Source organism: Chiloscyllium plagiosum, chromosome 11 (assembly GCF_004010195.1).
Source record: "Chiloscyllium plagiosum isolate BGI_BamShark_2017 chromosome 11, ASM401019v2, whole genome shotgun sequence".
In the NCBI taxonomy this organism is placed as follows: domain Eukaryota; kingdom Metazoa; phylum Chordata; class Chondrichthyes; order Orectolobiformes; family Hemiscylliidae; genus Chiloscyllium; species Chiloscyllium plagiosum.
The window spans coordinates 1,385,610-1,404,992 of record NC_057720.1 but is presented as its reverse complement, the minus strand read 5'-3'; the positions used below and the strand labels follow the sequence as shown (position 1 = coordinate 1,404,992).

At 43.1% G+C, this 19,383-nt stretch overlaps 1 protein-coding gene across 3 annotated transcripts in view; it reads left to right on the top strand.

Annotated features, from left to right (window-relative positions):
• The window catches only part of cryz (crystallin, zeta (quinone reductase)), a 73,292-nt gene that overhangs the window by 38,107 nt on the left and 15,802 nt on the right, over positions 1–19,383 (top strand). For all 3 annotated transcript variants that reach the window (XM_043698551.1, XM_043698550.1, XM_043698552.1), the window contains 3 exons: positions 10,112–10,275; positions 14,457–14,508; positions 16,687–16,836. In XM_043698551.1, the coding sequence (XP_043554486.1) occupies positions 10,112–10,275; positions 14,457–14,508; positions 16,687–16,836 (366 nt within the window). The remainder of the gene's footprint in view (positions 1–10,111; positions 10,276–14,456; positions 14,509–16,686; positions 16,837–19,383) is intronic.

Below are 19,383 nucleotides of genomic sequence, written 5' to 3'. Positions count from 1 at the left end.
GACAGAAGTTCACCACATTGATTAGATTACAGATTACAATACAGTGTGGAAACAGGCCCTTCGGCCCAACAAGTCCACACCGACCCACCGAAGCGAACCCACCCATACCCCTACATTTACCCCTTACCTAACACTACGGGTAATTTAGCATGGCCAATTCACCTGACCCTGCACATCTGTGGACTGTGGGAGGAAACCGGAGCACCCGGAGGAAACCCACGCAGAACGTGCAAACTCTACACAGTCAGTCGCCTGAGGCGGGAATTGAACCCGGATCTCTGGCGCTGTGAGGCAACAGTGCTAACCATTGTGCCACCGTGCCGCCCACAGGAACCGAGAGAGTGGATTGCTGTGCACCTGGTGATGACCTTTGCACCCTCACTGTCCACTCGAGTCGGGCCAAATGATTGGAGGCAGGAAAATATTATTCCCTTGTTCAGGAAATGGAGTAGGGATAATCCTGAAAATTGCACACGTGTCAGTCTGATGTCTGTGGTGTGCAGAGTATTGGAAAGGACTCTGAGAGACAGGATTTATTATTCATTGGGAAATCATAGTTTGATCAGAGATAGTCAGCATGGTTTTTTCAGGGGCAGGTCATGCCTTACAAGTCTTATTGAATCTTTTGAGAATGCGACAAAACACCTTTATGGCTCATTCAGAAAGTATGGAGGCATGGGATACAGGGAAAGCTGTCTGTCTGGATACGGGATTACTGGCCCACAGAAGACAGAGGGCGATGATAGATCGAAACCATTCATCCTGGAGCTCAGTGACCAGTGGTTTTCTGCAGGGAGTGGTTACATGACCTCTGCTCTTTGTGATTTTATGAATAAGTTGGATGTGCGAGTGGAAGAGTTGGTTAGTAAGTTTCCCAATGACACAAAGGTTGGTGGAGTGGTTGATAGTGTGGGGGGCTGTTGTAGGTTGCAACGGAACATTGACATGATGCAGACGTGGGCTGGGAAGTGGCAGATGGAGTTCAATCTGGGAAAAGTGTGAAGTCATTCATTTTGGAAGACTGAATTTGAATGCAGAATTCAGGTTTAAAGGTAGGATCCTTGGCAGTGTGGAGGAACAGAAGGATCTTGGTTACCAAGTCCCTAGGTCCCTCAAAGTAGCCACCCAAGCTGATAGGCTTGTTAAGAAGGAATATATTGTGTTGGATTTCATTAGTTTGGGGATTGAGTTTTAAAGCTGTGAGGTTATGCTGCAGCTCTTTCGAGCCCTGGTTAGACCCCATTTGGAATATTGTGGTCAGTTATGGTCCCTTAATTACAGGAAGGATGTGGAAGCTTTAGAGAGGGTAAAGAGGAGATTTACCAGGATGCTGCCTGGAGGTATATGAATAGGAAGGGTTTGGAGGGATATGGGCCGGGTGCTGGCAGGTGGGACTAGATTGGGTTGGGATATCTGGTTGGCATGGACGGGTTGGACCGAAGGGTCTGTTTCCATGCTGTACATCTCTATGACTCTATGACTACATGTACTCACACTCACACACTCAGTCTGTCGCTCCGACATGTGCACAAGCTTATGGGTGAATTTGTTTTTACAGAATTACATTTTACTTTGCTCAAAAATTACATGAATCCATGTGAAATTCTGTAAAACTATACAGAGGGTTTGTCAGTCTGACATAGCATTGGGACACAGACAGACTTTCCACTTGCTGTTTAAAAAGCTGAGCTACCTTGAGAATGTAATTTAAAAAGTTCTGGGATTTACATATCAAAGAACAGAAACCTGCAAATTCCATTCTAAAAGATGAAAGGTTTAATCTAAGATTGTTTACTGTATCACATCTCTCTGACACTGGACTTCTTTGGCTATAAATTCTGTGACCATGATCTTATCTTCCACACCCACCTGATGAAGGAGCAGCACTCTGAAAGCTAGTGCTTCCAAATAAACCTGTTGGCCTATAACCTGGTGTTGTGTGATTTTTAACTATAAAGTTAGTAAGGTTTTATATCTACCCCTACTGTTAGCCTCCTTTAGCCAATGAGTTATGACTAATCTGTTTCTTACAGTGTGCATCAGGCATCCCTCGTTTTATTCTCATGTGTCTCATAATATACACATCCCACGGTTGACACGTCCTGTCCAGCTCTGATTCATTATTCATTTCTTCCCTTAATGATGAGGGAGCTGCTTTACTATCTGAGACTAGTTAACTTGTATATTTTTATTTGAATTTTTATCCTCTAATGCTTTTAGTGATTTTTGTATATTAGATATAGGTATATATGTAGACCTATAGATACTATAATCTATCTTTGTGATTATCTGAAATCTTTAACTAGAACCTATCTTTAATATTGTGAATAGTTTCAAAAAAAATAACTAATTACTGTAAAATGTCTTAATCTGTTGTTTTTGACCTGCACTATGACCCATGCTGATTACATACTGGATCAGTGGTGCTGGAAGAGCACAGCAATTCAGGCAGCATCCGAAAATCTTCGAAATCGACGTTTCAGGCAAAAGCCCTTCATCAGGAATAAAGGATGAAGGGCTGATGAAGGGCTTTTGCCCGAAACGTCGATTTTCCTGCTCCTTGGATGCTGCCTGAACTGCTGTGCTCTTCCAGTACCACTAATCCAGAATCTGGTTTCCAGCATCTGTAGTCATTGTTTTTACCATGCTGATTACATACTGTGTTCTGGGATAAGATTTACTGCCCTTGCCCTGACTAATCTCCTTTCACCAAATGGAACAATCATTGAAAAGACTGGGACTCAAATGCTGTCACAACTTAATGAACTTGTTTGATCTTTTAGATTTTTATGAGCCATAATCCCATTAGTTCATCTGTGTTTGTTATTGTGGGAGTTTAATTTTCTCTTCAATGTTTGTTACAAATTTTGAAGCTGTCTGTCTTTGTACATTTCTTACTAAACTGTCTCTAACAAACAGTTGCAGCTGCTGATTGTACAGAAACCTCTTTTACCTCGGCATTACCCCTGCTTAAAGATACCTTTGTGATTCATTTCAATGTTGGCGCAGGCTTTTAATTCTGTTTATCTATTGTCTGCATTTTCTACAGGGCGAGAGGGACAGCTTAGCTGTCAGCCATTTTGTGTCTCTCAGTTATGGGCAGCCCTAACATTTGTGGAAATGATTCAGAAGGACAAATGAAAGTGACAGAGGCACACACACAAAAAAAATCAGAAATAAGAGTTGATGCCTGCTCAGAAGAGAGATAAAGAGCAAAAGGAGACTTTCGATATTTTACATTTTAATTATGCTGACAGGTTCATGCCAAGATCTGACTTGGCATAAGGTAAAAGCTAATGGCTGGAGCAGATGTTGATGCTGAAGAAGATGAAGGAGATGATTAAGGGGTGTTTAAAGCAGGGAAAAGCTGAGTGTGGTGTTTAAAGCAGGGAAAAGCTGAGTGTGGGGAGCTCCATAGAATCTAACTGCCCACTGTAGCACAGTGCCCAAGGACAGCAATTAACCCTCAGCAAGTGATATGAGTGTTTGGATGTCACAGAGATTCAGGTTTAATTGTCTTTACATTTGAGAAGCTGAGAAGCAGCTGTCTTAGATTGTATATGAGTAATTCTTAAATAGAACAGGAAGTTATAATGGCCTTGGAGGATTTAGAACAGACAGTTTAAGATTGGAACCACACTGAATATTACGAAACTATATGATGGAAAATTTGAATGTTTACTTTCTAAACTGGGTCTTCAAGGAACAATTGAGATAAAAATAGTACGTCTGTGAATAGTGAGGTCCCAGGACTGTACCCCACTTTTTTCCCACTTAAAAAGGAACTCACCTCGAGAGTCGGGCCTCCAGTTCGAACAGAGCAGTGAGGAGAGAGGGTGGAGAAAAGCGAGGGCTGCTGGGGAATTTTTAAGTAGGTGAGATCTAAACCTGAGACCCTACACTGGAGGGCCTCCCTCCCACCAACCTCCTGAACCTTACTAAGAGTTGGTAAACTCGGTAAGTTCAGATTTTCTCACTTTTTCTCCTTCTCTTCTCTTCCTTTGTTTAGTCTCTGTGTGGGCTTTCAGAGTAGCGGGATATGGATGTTAGGGCACTTGCATGTTCCTCCTGCAGAATGTGGCAGGTGAGAGACACTTCACATGTCTCTGCCAACTACATTTGCAGGAAGTGCACCCAACTCCAGCTCCTCAAACCGAGTTAGGGAACTGGAGCTGGAGCTGGATGAACTACGGATCATCCGGGAGGCTGAGGGGGAAATTGAGAGGATGTACAGGGAGGTGGTTACTCCCCAGACACAGGATAAGGACAGCGGGGTTACTGTCAGGGAGGGGAAAGGGAACCGACGGTCAGAGCAGAGATCCCCTGTGGCCGTTCCCCTCCACATTAAGTATACCGTTTTGGATACTGCTGGTGGGAACTGCCTACCAGCAGGAAAAGCCATAGTTGTCAGGTCTCTGGCACTGAGCCTGGCACTGTGGCTCAGAAGGGAAGGGGGGAAAATAGAAAAGCGCTAGTGGTAGGGGACTCAATAGTTTGACGGATTGACAGGTGGTTTTGTGGTCAGGAACAGGACTCCCGGAAGGTATGTTGCCTCCCTGGTGCCAGGGTCCGGGATGTCGCCAATCGGGTTTACAAGATTTTAAAGGGGGCGGGTGAGCAGCCAGTAATCGTGGTACATATTGGCACCAATGATATGGCCAGGAAAGGGATTGAGGATCTAAAAAGTGACTACAGAGAGCTAGGTTGGAAGCTGAAGAGCAGGACGAGTAGAATAGTGATCTCAGGTTTACTACCAGTGCCACGGGATAGTGAGATGAGGAACAGTCAGCGAATGCAGCTTAACACGTGGCTGTGAGGCTGGTGCAGGAGGGAGGGCTTCAGATACCTAGACCATTGGGATACCTTCTGGGGAAGGTGGGACCTGTACATGAAGGACGGGTTGCATCTGAACTGGAGGGGCACAAATGTCCTGGGTGGGAGATTTGCTCGTGCGATTCGGGAGGGTTTAAACTAGTTGGCAGGGGGGTGGGAATCAGAGTCACATGTCTGAAATGGAGGGTAGTTGTAGATGGGGCAGTGACAAGATGTAGTGAATCTATTGGGAAGGTTTCTCACGCGATGAAACAAAGGGATCTGTTAAAGTGTGTCTGCTTTAATGCAAGGAGTGTCTGGAATAAGAGTGATGAACTGAGAGCATGAATCAGTACTTGGGGCTACGATGTTGTGGCCATAATGGAGACGTGGGTTTCACTAGGGCAGGAATGGTTGTTTGATGTTCCAGAGTTTAGAACATTTAAAAAGAACAGGGAGGGTGGAAAAAGAGGAGGGGGTGTAACATTGCTAATCAGAGAGAGCATCACAGTTACAGAAACAAAGGTTATTGAGGAAGGTTTGTCTACTGAGTCAGTATGGGTGGAAGTTAGGAACAGCAAGGAACAGCCACCGCATTAGGGGTTTTCTACAGACCCCCCTAATAGCAGTAGAAAGATTGAAGATCTCATAGGTGAGCAGATTCAGGAAAAATGCAGAAGTAGCAGGGTTGTTGTTCTGGGTGATTTCAACTTTTCCAATATCGGCGGGAACCTCCCAAGTGCAGATGGTTTGGATGGAGCCGTTTTTGTCAGGTGTGTTCAGGAGGGTTTCCTTACTCAGTATGGAGACAGGCCGACGAGGGGAGAGGCCATTTTGGATTTGGTGCTCGGCAATGAGCCAGGACAAGTGTCAGATCTCGCGGTGGGAGAGCACTTTGGTGACAATGACCATCACTGCCTCACATTTACCATAGCCATGGAGAGGGAAAGGAGCAGTTACCAAGGGAAGATATTTAATTGGGGAAAAGGAAATTATGACGCTGTCAGACAGGAGTTGGGTAGTACAGACTGGGAGCAATTGTTCCACAGAAAGGGCACAACAGACATGTGGAGACTATTTAAGGGGCAGTTGTTGCAAGTGATGTACAAATTTATTCCTCTGAGACAGGTAAGAAGGGGTAAGATTAAGGAACCTTGGATGACGAGAACAGAGGAACTTCTCATCAAAAGGAAGAAGGCAGCTTACACAAGGTGGAGGAAGCAAGGATCTAGCGCAGCTTTAGAGGATTACAGGCTTGCTAGAAAGGAGCTCAAAAATGGACTAAGGAGAGGCAGGAGAGGACACGAAAAAGGCTTGGCAAGATGGATTAGGGAGAACCCAAAGGCATTTTACTCATACGTGAAGAATAAGAGAATGATCAGGGAGAAGGTAGGGCCAATCAGGGATAGTGGAGGGAACTTGTGCGTGGAGACTGAGCAGATAGGGGAAGCATAAATGAGTTTTTTGCTTCGGTTTTCACCAAGGAAAGGGAACTTGTTGTAAATGAAAACTTAGAGAAGCTGAGAAACAGTCTTGACCAGATCAAGATTGATGAAGTTGATGTGCTAGAAATTTTGGAAAACATTAAGATTGATAAGTCCCCAGGGCCTGACCACATTTATCCTAGGCTGCTCCGCGAAACAAGAAAGGAGATTGCTAAGCTGCTGGTGAGGATATTTGCCTCCTCACTCTCAGCGGGAGTCGTACCGGAGGATTGGAAGGAGGCGAATGTTGTTCCACTTTTCAAGAAGGGTAATAGGGAAATCCCTGGCAATTACAGACCAGTCAGTCTTACGTCTGTGGTCAGCAAAGTTGTGGAAAGAATTCTGAGGGATAGGATTTATGACTATTTGGCAAAGCATAGTGTGATTAAAGGCAGTCAGCTTTGTGAGGGGCAGGTTATGCCTCACAAATCTTGAGGAGGTGTCAAGACAGATCGATGACAGTGGAGCAGTGGATGTGGTGTATATGGACTTCAGCAAGGCATTTGATTGGGTTGCCCATGGTAGGCTCATTCATAAAGTCGGGAAGTATGGGATACAGAGAGATTTGGCTATCTGGATTCAGAATTGGCTGGCTGACAGAAGGCAGAGAGTGGTTGTAGATGGACAGTACTCTGCCTGGAGGACAGTGTTGAGTGGGCTCCCACAGGGCTCTGTTATTGGGCCTCTGCTCTTTGTAGTTTTTATAAATAGTACATAGATCCCTCAAAGTTGCCACCCAAGTGGATAGGGTTGTTAAGAAAGCAAATGGTGCTTTGGCTTTCATTAACAGGGGGATCGAGTTTAAGCACTGTGAGGTTTTGCTGCAGCTCTACAAGTCCCTGGTGAGACCACACTTGGAATATTGTGTCCAGTTCTGGTCGTCCTACTATAGGAAAGGTGCAGAGGCTTTGGAGAGGGTGCAAAGAAGGTTTACCATAATGCTGCCTGGACTGGAGGGCTTGCTGTATGAAGAAAGGTTGAATAAGCTCGGACTTTTCTCTCTGGAGAGAAGGAGGAAGAGAGGAGACCTGATAGAGGTGTACAAAATAATGAGAGGAATAGATAGAGTCAATAGCCAGAGACTTTTCCCCAGGGCAGGATTGATTGGTAAGAGAAGTCATAGTTTGAAGATATTAGGAGGAAGGTATAAAGGAAACATCAGAGGTAGGTTCTTTACGCAGAGAGTTGTGAATGCATGGAATACGTTGCCAGCGATGATGGTGGAAGCGAAGTCATTAGGGACATTTAAGTGACTGCTGGACATGCACATGAATAGCAGTGAGTTGAGGGGTGCGTAGGTTAAGTTACTATATTTTACATTAGGATTAAGTCTCGGCATAACATCGTGGGACTAAGGGCCTGTTCTGTGCTGTACTTTTCTGTGTTCCAGGTTCTGTGCCCTTCATAATTTTGTAAACCTCTATAAGGTCACCCCTCAGCCTCCGACACTCCAGGGAAAACAGCCCCAGCCTGTTCAGCCACTCCTTATAGCTCAAATCCTGTACTCAATACTCTGACCAATAAAGGAAAGCATACCAAACGCCTTCTTCACTATCCTATCTACCTGCGACTCGACTTTCAAGAAGCTATGAATCTGCACTCCAAGGTCTCTTTGTTCAGCAACATTCCCTCGGAGCTTACCATTAGGTGTATAAGTCCTGCTACGATTTGCTTTCCCAAAAAATGCAGCACCTCGCATTTATCTGAATTAAACTCCACCTGCCACTTCTCAGCCCATTGGCCCATCTGATCAAGATCCTGTTGTAATCTGAGGTAACCTTCTTCGCTGTCCACTGCACTTCCAATTTTGGTGTCATCTGCACACTTACTAACCATACCTCTTAACTTCCCTGTCCACTACACCTCCGATTTTGGTGTCATCTGCAAACTTACTAACCATACCTCTTATGCTCTCATCCAAATCATTTATATCAATGACAAAAAGCAGAGCACCCAGCACCTTTAAATGGTCATTGGGCATACGTATGGATAATAATGGAACGGTGTAGGTTAGATGGGCATCAGATTAATTTTGCAGGTCAGTGCAACATCAAGGGCCGAACAGCCTGTACTGCACTGTAAAGTTCTATGTACAATGTTCCATCCTCACTCCAACCTATCACCATCACACCCCACCTTCATCTACCTATCACCTTCCAAGCTCTTTCCCCCAGCCCCACCCCCCTCCCATTTATCTGTAAGCCCCCTTTGCTGCCCTAGCCCCCACATTCCTGATGAAGGGCTTATGACTGAAATGTCGACTCTCCTGCTTCTCCGATACTGCTGGCCTGCTGTGCTTTTCCAGTGCCACACATTTTGACTCTGATCTCCAGTATGTGCAGCCTCACACTCTCCTTTACCTAGGAACCAACAACTGCAGGGAGGTCGATGCATTGATCGATGTCCACAGAAGAACTGATGTGGAGGTGCCAGTGTTGGACTAGAGTGGACAATGTAAAAAAATCACATGACACGAGGTTATAGTCCAACAGAATCAAATCTCTCTCGTTAGCTGTTTCAAATAAACCTATTGGACTATAATTCGTTGTCATGTGATTTTTGACTATGTCCACAGAAAAATTAGCTGAGCACTATCAATCTTTCAGCAACTCCACATGGTTTGGATATCCAACAGCATCAACGTGGCCATGAAGCCGTGTTTACATCTGTAGGTGAACCAACTGCAATCTATGCCAGCAAGAAATGGAAGATAGCATCAAAAGTGTCAGATAAGTTGGATGTTTTCCACCAATGTTGCATACGTAAGATCCGAGGCATCACTTGTAGAGACACCACCAGCAATGAAGAAGCACCACACAGGAGTGGTCAGAAGCCCCCTCAGGTCACCATCACAGAGAGATAACAGATAGTGGGATACAAAGTTCACCACCTGAACATATTCTTCACCAGAATGGCAATTGAATGGACACCACCAGATGGGAATAGTGATCTGGCCAGGCAAACAAGACCTGACAGAAGTACACTTAAGCAGGACCTTCAAGAATAGGACACAACCTGGATTGGAATGAAAAATATTGTGATGGATTGAGTCTTGCTGCCCATTGTCCCATGCAATTCCAAAGGAAGTAAGTTTAAGTCTAGGTAAGTCCTCCAGAGGCATGTATTTTGTGGGTTCTGTTTGAATGAAATTTATTACAGCAAGTGATTTTATGTGAAACAGTCATAGGCTGCACGTTAGGTATTCAGGCTAAGCAGAGCTTTGGGTGAATGAGGTTAAAAGAATAAAAGCAAACTACTGCGGATGCTGGAATCTGAAACCAAAAGAGAAAATGCTGGAAAATCTCAGCAGGTCTGGCAGCATCTGTAAGGAGAGAAAAGAGCTGATGTTTCGAGCCTAACTGACCCTTTGTCAAAGCTAGATTAAAAGAATGTTGGATAACTGAACCGGGATATGCAAATTTGATGTGTTTCCCCCATTTTCTGTCTTTTTTTTTCAACTTACCAACTTCTAAGTTAATATTATTTATAGTTTATATTAAACTTGAAGCAAGTTTGTCGTAGCATTAGGTTTCCTGTGAAGTATCAGAAGCTGGCAAACACAAAACTTCAACACCTCTTCAGACAGGAGGATATACTTGCAGATTGGCATGTTTACGTAGGCAGTTTCCATCAATACAGTAGAAGTTATATTGAAAACATGTTAGATGGCATGCACAAGCTTGACAATTTTAGTATATTATGGAGCATTGGTTTTACTATGATATATTTTTAGCAAATTGGGACGTTTTTAATAATTTGAACAGATTTAAAATGAAGCTGTTTTCAATAAATCTGTCCTTCTTGCTCCAACATAGAAAGGGGACCGTGTTTTCACATGTGGAACCATCACTGGTGGATATGCTGAGTATACAGTTTCTTCAGAGAACCGTGTTTACCCCTTGCCAGAAAATCTTAACTACAAGCAAGGATCAGCTATTGGAATTCCTTACTTCACTGCATATCGAGCACTCTTCCACAAGTAAGGCAACCATAAATATACAGCACCATCAAAAAGAGGATCAGGGATAGCCGTTTGGTCCTTTGAGTCAGATCCAATGACAAGAAGATCATGGTTAATCTGCTATCCCAATTACACCTTTCAGCAATATCCTCAGATCCTTTAATTCACTTAGCACCCAAGAATTTATCAACCTTTGATTTGAATATACTCGGATTACTGAGTAACTACAGCTCTATGGGATAAGAATTCTAAAGGTTTACATATCTCTAACTGAAAAAATTCCTCCTTAACTCAGCCCCAAATGACTGATCCCTTACAGTCTATTTGCAACTGTTCAGATACTAGGCAGTTTATGTCCAAATGCAGCATGATCTGGATGATTTTCAGGTTTGACCTGAAAAGTGGCAACTAACATTTAGCATAAGACCATCAAAATAGAAACAGAAGGAGTAGTTTGGCCCTTGAGCCTGCTTCCCATTCAATTGGATCATGGCTGATCTGACACTCCTTGCATCCACTTTCCTACCCTTTTCCATAACTCTTGATCCCCCAACTGATTAAGAATCTATCTATCTCAGTCTTCAATACACACGAGGCCTCGGCCCCCAGAGCTCTCTGTAGCAAGGAATTCCAAAGACTCACAACCCTCTGAGAAAAGAAATTCTTCCTCAACTCAGTCTTAATTTGTGCCCCTTGATTCTGAGACAATGTCCTCCAGTCCTAGACTGTTCCATGAGGAGAAACATCCTCTCAGTATTTACCCTGTCAAGCCCCTGTCAAGCCCCTTAAGAATCCTATACTTTTCAAATGAAATCACCTCTCATTCTTTTAAATTCTAATCGGTAAAGTCTGGAGATCAATCTAATGAACCTTCTCTGAATTGCGTCCAATGAATTGATATATTTTCTTAAATAAAGGGACCAAAATTGATCATAGTACACCCAATGTGGTCTCACTAGCACCGTCCATAACCTCATCACCTCAGGGGACGTCGAATCTCCTGTTCCCTGGATGCTGCCTGACCTGCTGTGCTGTTCCAGCAATAAAGTTTCAACTCACTAGCACCTTGTACAGTTGCAGTAAGAATTCCCTATTCTTGTCCTCTAAGCCCCTGAAATAAGGGCCACTATTCTATTAGCCTTCCTGATTACCTGCTGCACCTTTGTGCTGGCTTTCTGTGCTTCATGCACATGTACCCCCAAGTCCCTTTATATTGCAAATAACATTTGTTCCGCTCAAATGCCAGACAACGACAGACAATCTAACCATTGCCCATTAACATTGAATGGCATTGCCATCACTGAATCCCCCACTATCATCATCCTGGTAATTACCATTAACCAGAAACTCAACTGGACTAACCATATAAATACAGTGACTGCAACAGCAGTTCAGATGCTAGGAATACTGCAGTGACTAATACATCTACTGATTCCCCATTGCCTGTCCATCATCTTGAAGGGACAAGCCAGGAGTGTGATGAAATACTCCCCAAGTACCTGGATGGGTATAGCTCCAACAACACTCAAGAAGCTTGACACCATCCAGGACAAAGCAGTCCGCTTGATTGACACCACATCCACAAACATTCGAGCCCTCCACATCAAGCTCAGTAGCAGCAGTGTGTACCATTTACAAGATGCACTGCAGAAATTCACTAAAGCTCTTCAGATAACACTTTGAAAATCCACAACTACTGCCATATAGAAGGACAGGGCAGCAGATACATGGGAACACCATCCCCTGCAAATTCCAGTGCAAGCCACCCACCATCCGGACTTAGAAATATATCACTATTTCTTCTGTGTCAGTGGATCAAATCCTGGATTTCCCTCCCAAGCAGCATTGTTGGTCTACCCAGAGCAGGTGGACTGCAGCATTTCAAGAAGGCAGTTCACCACCACCTCCTCAAGGGTAACTGAGATAGGCAATAAATGCTGTCCCAGCCAACAATGCCCACATCCCATGAGTGATTATTTTTTATATTGGAGAAATATTTTCTCATTACCTGGCCTGCCCCTAAGATTTTTAAGAGTTTCAATGAGATAATCTCTCTTTCTTCTAAATTACCATAAATATTAGAGATAAATCTGATGAAGGGCATATGCCCTCTCGACTCTGCTCTCCAGCATCTGCTGTCCTCACTTTCTCCTTGAAGTTTAGGAGAGTCAAAGTGTGTGGCATTGGTAAAGCACAGCAGGTCAGGCAGCATCCGAGGAGCAGGAGAGTCGACATTTCTGGCATAAGCCCTTCATCAGAAATGTGGGGGGGGCCCCAAGGGGGCTGAGAGATAAATGGGTGGGGCTAGCGGGAAGGTAGCTTGGAAGGCGATAGGTCTAGTCTACACAATGTATCCTCAAGAGATAATCACTAATCCCAGGAACTCGGTTTGTGAGCCAATTTTTCTTGAACTCCCTCAAGGACAAGTATGTCCTTCCTAAGTAAAGAGACCAAAGCCGCACACAGTTTTCCAGGTATGGAATCACCAGTGCCTTAAAATTATGTCGACTGTAATTTATGGTGAGTGATATCACAGCATTGCAGGAGTTACATTTTCATTACCTTCGTGCTCTAGATCTTGTGGTTTCAATTTCAGTACCACTTACATCAAATGAACCAATACAGAGTGCAACAGTATATTAGAAACTATCAGATCTCTATTTTGATAGTCAACAAAAGCAAAAGCGGGCAACCAATTTATAAAACTCTATTTTAGATGGACGCTCAGCCACAGTACCCTGCAGTATTTAATATCTATAAACACATAGTTGATAAACAATACAATTTGATCCTTTCTGCCCCTCATAGCCATGCAATATTCTGAAGTAAGAGGACACAGAAAATGCAGGTCTAATGAAGGAGAAAAGATACCATGATATATTTCTCTCATAGAGTCATATAGCATGGAAACAGACCCTTTGATCCAACCAGTACACGCCGACCACATTCCTAAACTAAACTAATCCCACTTGCCCAGATCCTTCCAAAACATTCCAATTCATGAACTTATCCAAATGTCTTTTAAACGTTGTAATTGTACCTGCATCCACTACTTTCTTTGGCAGTTCATTCCACACACTAACCACTTCTGTGTAAAAAAAAAATTGCCTCTCATTTCCTTTTTAAATCTTTCTCCTCTCTCTTTAAAACTGTGCCCCCTAGTTTTGAACTCACCAACCCTAGGGAAAAGATCTTTGTCATTCACCTTATCTTATGTCCCTCATGATTTTATAAACCTCAATAAGGTCACCCCTCAACTTCCTACATTCCAGTGAATGAAGTCCCAGTCTTTCCAATTTATTTTTATATCAAAGTCTCCATTCCCAGCAACATCGTTTCTTTCAAGTGATTAAAAACAGTTCAGGAGATGATGACAGACACTAATTAAAACTGATAATTATTCAGATTAAACCCTTTCAGCATTAGCTAGCATTCGTCATAACTCTGTCATTGTGTGGCTTACTATACCTTGTAAACTGCAACTTTAATTCTGTCGTCAAGAAGGTGCAATTCATTTACAATTTTGATTATCTCCTGGTTTTATTATTTATTTTATGTTTGATAAAAAATGAAGTGAACAGAGAGAAATTGACAAGAAGTTGTCCAGACAAGAACTCTTCTTACGATTCAGAACACAGGAACCGGAAGAGACGGTTCAGCTTTTTGAGCCTCTTCCCCCATTAGGTTCAAAGATGGTTGGTTTGTATCTTAACTCCATTGGACCGATTTGATTCTGCAACATTTAGTAACTTTGCTTAACAAAAATTATTAATGTCAGTTTTGAAATTTTCAATTATGTCCCAACTCAAAGGTCTTTGGAGGGAGAAATGTGTGAAGTGCTTTCCTGATTTAGCCCCTGAACAATGGTGTGGCTCTAATGTTTTGATTCCGTGTCTTTGTTCTGGATTCTTCCACCAGAGGAAATGGAGAGAAAATGTCTACATTATTGAATCCTTCAATTGACCTGGCCACCTTGATTCGATCAGCCCTTCATTTTCTGTGCTGGAAGGAATGGGAGCCTAAATTGTGTGGATTTCCACACTTACTGAGTTGGATTTACTGCCCAATCTCTACCGTTTTGACAGAAATCAGAGGGAGTGGCACTCACAGCATCTGAATTGACTGGTCACCGGCTTTGATTCTAGTTTTGGATGCAGGCCAAACGGATATTCTCTCAGTGGAACTCCTTTCTCTTTCAGAGCCCATGTGAAGGCTGGAGAAACTGTTCTAATTCATGGAGCAAGTGGAGGGGTAAGCTGCATTATTTTCCTACCTGAACTGGATTTTCATAAATGTCTGAGAACTTTAGAGCAAATAATATTTTTGGGATTGCCAAAATCTTGTCTAACACTGTCATTACTGCACGCCGATCTTTTCCCTAAGCACAGGCTGTCCTGAACCTTCAACGCAAATTGCAATTCCCTGCTTTGACTCCTTCAATTTCAAGCTCCTTCATCCAGATCTTCTAGTTTCCAGTTAGTTGTAGACCGGGCGTACTCTAGAAAATGTACATCTGAATCCTCAAGACCATCAACTCAGCAGCTTAACCTTCAATCCCCCAAAATCCCAACAATTTAGTCTACACCCTCACCACTATCCTGCTATTCTATCCCCCACACATCTACCTACTACCTCATCCCATTTCTCATATGAGACCCTCCCCTACTCCACCCAACTTCCAACATATCCCCCTCTTCCACTTGGCTTTTAGGCTTACCTTCTCTCAGTTCTGTTAAACTTGGAATGTGGCAGCTGGTGTGGTAACAAGAGGGTAGTTCTAACGCCAATCCACTCTGCCTCTGGCTGCGTTGACTCTTGCCTATACTGTTTTAACTGGGGAAAGCTCCTTGTCTGGAGGTTCTCAGGAAGAACCCCTCCACAGATGAATGTGTATATTTTTGTCTAGCAAAGTAAGAAATAGCATTTCTACATTGATACATATATATTGTGCATCTCTTTGACCTCTTCTTCCTCCTTCCCCCAGTCCCTCGTGTAACCTAATAGTATTTCTGAGAGACAGTAAGGCTTCAGGCAACACCAGAGACCCATGCAATTATTCTACATGTCTATGCATGTAATTGGAAGAGGAGAATGAGCCAAACTTTGTATTTTCACACTCGGGTGAAAACCTTTTTGGGTCACCTAATGTTATTACACAGAGGCCATTTAACTCATTGTGTCTGTACTGCTTCTTTGCTATTTATCTTTCTTCCTTGCTTTTCAGTTAAAGCCCTCCATCTTCCCGAACTTAAGTACTTTCCCTGAATTGTTGTCTGTATCTAAAACTCTTCCTGTGCTAAAGCTCATATTCCAACCACATTTTGTGAAAAACAAATGTCCTCTCATCCTCTCCTAAATTTTTATGGCAGTTTTTCAACTGATGTTTCATTTCCAACTCCTGAACCAGAAGACTTATTCTTTCTCTCTTCAACCCAAATTGCTCCCATTTTAAATAAAATCTATGGGGCGAAGAATGGGCTGGGAATCCAGAGGCCAGGGCCAATGATGCAGAGACACAAGTTCACATTTCATCACGACCTTTAAGGAAGAAGACCTGCTGCCCTTACTTGTCCTGACCTGTCCATGACTCCAGACCTACAGCAAATGGTTCATTTTTAACTACCCTCTGAAATGCTGAGCAAATTACTTCAACTATGCTTGAAGAAATTCAAGAAGATTGCTCATCATCACCTTTTCAAATTCCTGATGAACCATTTCTGATGAAGGGCTTTTGCCTGAAACGTTATTTCTCCTGCTTCTGGGATGCTGCCTGACCTGCTGTGCTTTTCCAGCACCACACTCTGGACCACCTTTTCAAAGGCTGTTTAGGATAGGAAATAAAAGATACTCATGCCAGCAACACCTACAAGCTGTAAATGATTTAAAAAAAAAAATAGTTGAGTTGATCTATTGCAGTATTTTATCATAATCGTATTATAAATCTGTTCGAATTGCAAACTGCAGGAATAAACCATTCAGCCTATCCTGCGGTGACAATTCTTTGGAAGAGTTACCAATTAGATCCATGTAGACCCAATATATTTTGTTGCATGTGTCCATGTTTGAAATCACTTTACTGATGTTGGTGTCACCTTTTTATAAAATGACTCCATTTTATTTCTGGTAATGCTGATGAGTCACTTTCTCTAAATCATTTTAGACAATCCCATTGACTTATTAATATTGCATAGTATGATCTTGGTGCTCCTTTCCCTGACTCAAATGTGCGTGCACAAAAAAAAACTCAATGTGAAATCAGAAATACAGTCAGGAGGAAAATAGTAATTGGAATTTGGATTTCTGTGCTTGCTTGCTTGCTTACGGCAGTTGGAGAATGGAGGTATTGTGTTTGGTTGGAATGAGTTGGCTCATGAAGTTAAGAAGCTGCTTCCATGAAAGGTAGTGCATAATTGTTGTGCTGAGTTTCAGGTTGGGATAGCAGCGTGCCAGATTGCCAGAGCCTACGGCCTGAAGGTTCTTGGGACAGCTGGGACTCAGGAAGGACTCAGTCTGGTTCAAAAGAATGGAGCTCACAAGACTTTCAACCACAGGGAGACTGGCTACATTGATAAGATCAAGGTACAGATCCAGCACTTCAAAATCTCCATTGGTCATGCATTTCACAGTGTTTACATTTCCTAAGGCTTCATGGTTTCCAAACGACAAGAGTTAGCAGAATGAATAAAGACTCAGTGTTGCTGGCTATACTGTCAGTCTTATTTCTGTCTCCTGGCACTCAGAAGGATGGTGTTGCTTATGTCTTTGATCCTGTCCATTGCAAGCAATCAAACTGTATAAAAAGAAAGAGCTTGCATTTATACAGCTCATTTCATGACCTCATAACATCCAAAAGAGCATTACAGTTAGTGAAGTACTTTTTGAAATGTAGTTACAGTTAGAATAAGAGAAATGCAATAGCCAATTTACACACAGCTAGTTTCCATAAGCAATGGACTATTTTAGTGATGTTGGTTCAGGGATAAAATTTGGCCCTAGGATGTTGGGAAGAACTGCATATTTAACCAAGATTCCATGGAATCTTTTACAGTACATTATCTGTGAGGGAACACATGGTCTCTGTTTAATCTCATCCAAAAGACAGCACCTCTGACAGAGGACTACACTCTGTATACTGACCACCTAACCATGTGACAGTCCCTCACACTGCAGTGGGAATGCCGGCCAGGAATGTGTGTTGCCTGATCTGGGTGAACCAATAACCTCCTGATCTAGGAGGAAGAGTGCCAGCCACGGTGCTACACCTAACACCTTGCTCCAGAGTGGCTCTTCTTTGGGTACAATAGACAGCACAAAAGAGTGATCTGATGGACAGCTGTTAAGGAACATTGAGGATAACAGACATTATTATCTTGGCATCTTCCAAAGGTCCCCACCATCACACATGCCAATTCAGCCAATTCAATTCCCTTCATGTGAAATCAAGAAACAGTTGGAGGGATTTGTTACTATAAAGGCTGTGGATTCTGACAACATTCCGACAATAGTATTGAAAACCTACGCTCCAGACGTTGCTGCATCCCTAGCCAGGCTGTTACAGTACAGCTTCAACACTGGCATCTACCCAATAATATAGAAACTTTTCCAGGTATGTCTTGTACACAAAAAAGCAGGGCAAGTCCAACCAAGCCAATTACCACCCAACCAGTCTAGCCTTAACCATCAGTAAAGTGATGCAAAGTGTCATCAACAGTGCTATCAAGCAGCACCTTCTCAGCAATAATCTGCTCAGCGACACCCAGTTTGGATTCTGCCAGGGCCATTCATCTCCTGACCTCATTACAGATTTGATTGAAATATCAATCAAAGGGACCCTAGCAAAACTGGCATCAATATGAATTGGGAGAAAGACTGTGCATTAATTGGGAGTCATCCCTGGCACATAGGAAGATAGTTGTATTTGTTGGAGGTCAGTCATCTCAGCTCCAAGACATCTCTGCAGGAGTTCTTCAGGATAGTGCTCTAGGTCCAACCATATTCAGCTGTTTCATCATGAACCTTGCCTCTACCATAAAGTCAGAAGTGGGCATATTTGCTGATGATTGCATAATATTCAGCACCAATCATGACTCCTCAGATATAGAAACAGTTCATGTTAAAATGCAGCAAGACCTTCACAATACCCTGGCTTGCAATGATAAAATGTAAATGAAATTCATGCCACATGAATGCCAGGCAGGGACTTACTCCAAGAGAGATAATCAAACTATCGCCATTTGGCATTCAGTGGCATTACCATCACTGAATCCCTCCACTGTCAACATCCTGGGTGTTTGGCATTGACCAGAAATTAAACTGGACTATTCATATAAATGCAGTGGCTGCAGGAGCAGATCAGACTTTAGCCTCCTCAAAACCTGTCCCCAGTCTACAAGGTCAAGGGTGGGTGCTGGAAAAGCAGAACAGATCAGGCAGCATCCAAGGAGCAGGAGAATTGACGTTTTGAGCAAGAATCCTTCATTATCAATTCCTGATGAAGGATTCTTGCCAGAAACGTCGATTCTCCTGCTCTTCGGATACTGCCTGGCCTTCTGTGCTTTTCCAGCACCCCATTCTTGACTTTGATCTCCAGTATCTGCATTCCTCACTTTCCCCATCAACAAGACAGGAGTGTGATGGAATACTCCCCACTTGCCTGAATTAGTGCAGCTCCAACAACACTCAAGAAGCTCGACACCATCCAGGATAAAGCAGCCCACTTGATTAGCATCACATCCACAAGCATCCATTCTCTTCACCACTGACGCTCAATAGCAACAGTGTGTGCTATCTACAAGATGCTGTGCAGAAATTCACCAAAGATCCTTCAACGGAACCTCCAAATACATGACCACTTCAATATAGAAGATCAATGGCAACAGATACATGGGAACACCACTACCTGCACATTCCTCTTCAAGTCACTCACCATCCTGACTTGGAAATATATCACCGTTCTTCTACTGTCACTGGGTCAAAATGCTGGAATTCCCTTCAAAGTTTGTGCGAAGATTTGTAGCTCGGGTGCTCGTTGTTGTGGTTCTGTTCTCCGAGCTGGGAATTTGTGTTGCAGGCGTTTCGTCCCCTGTCTTGGTGACATCCTCAGTGCTTGGGAGCCTCCTGTGAAGC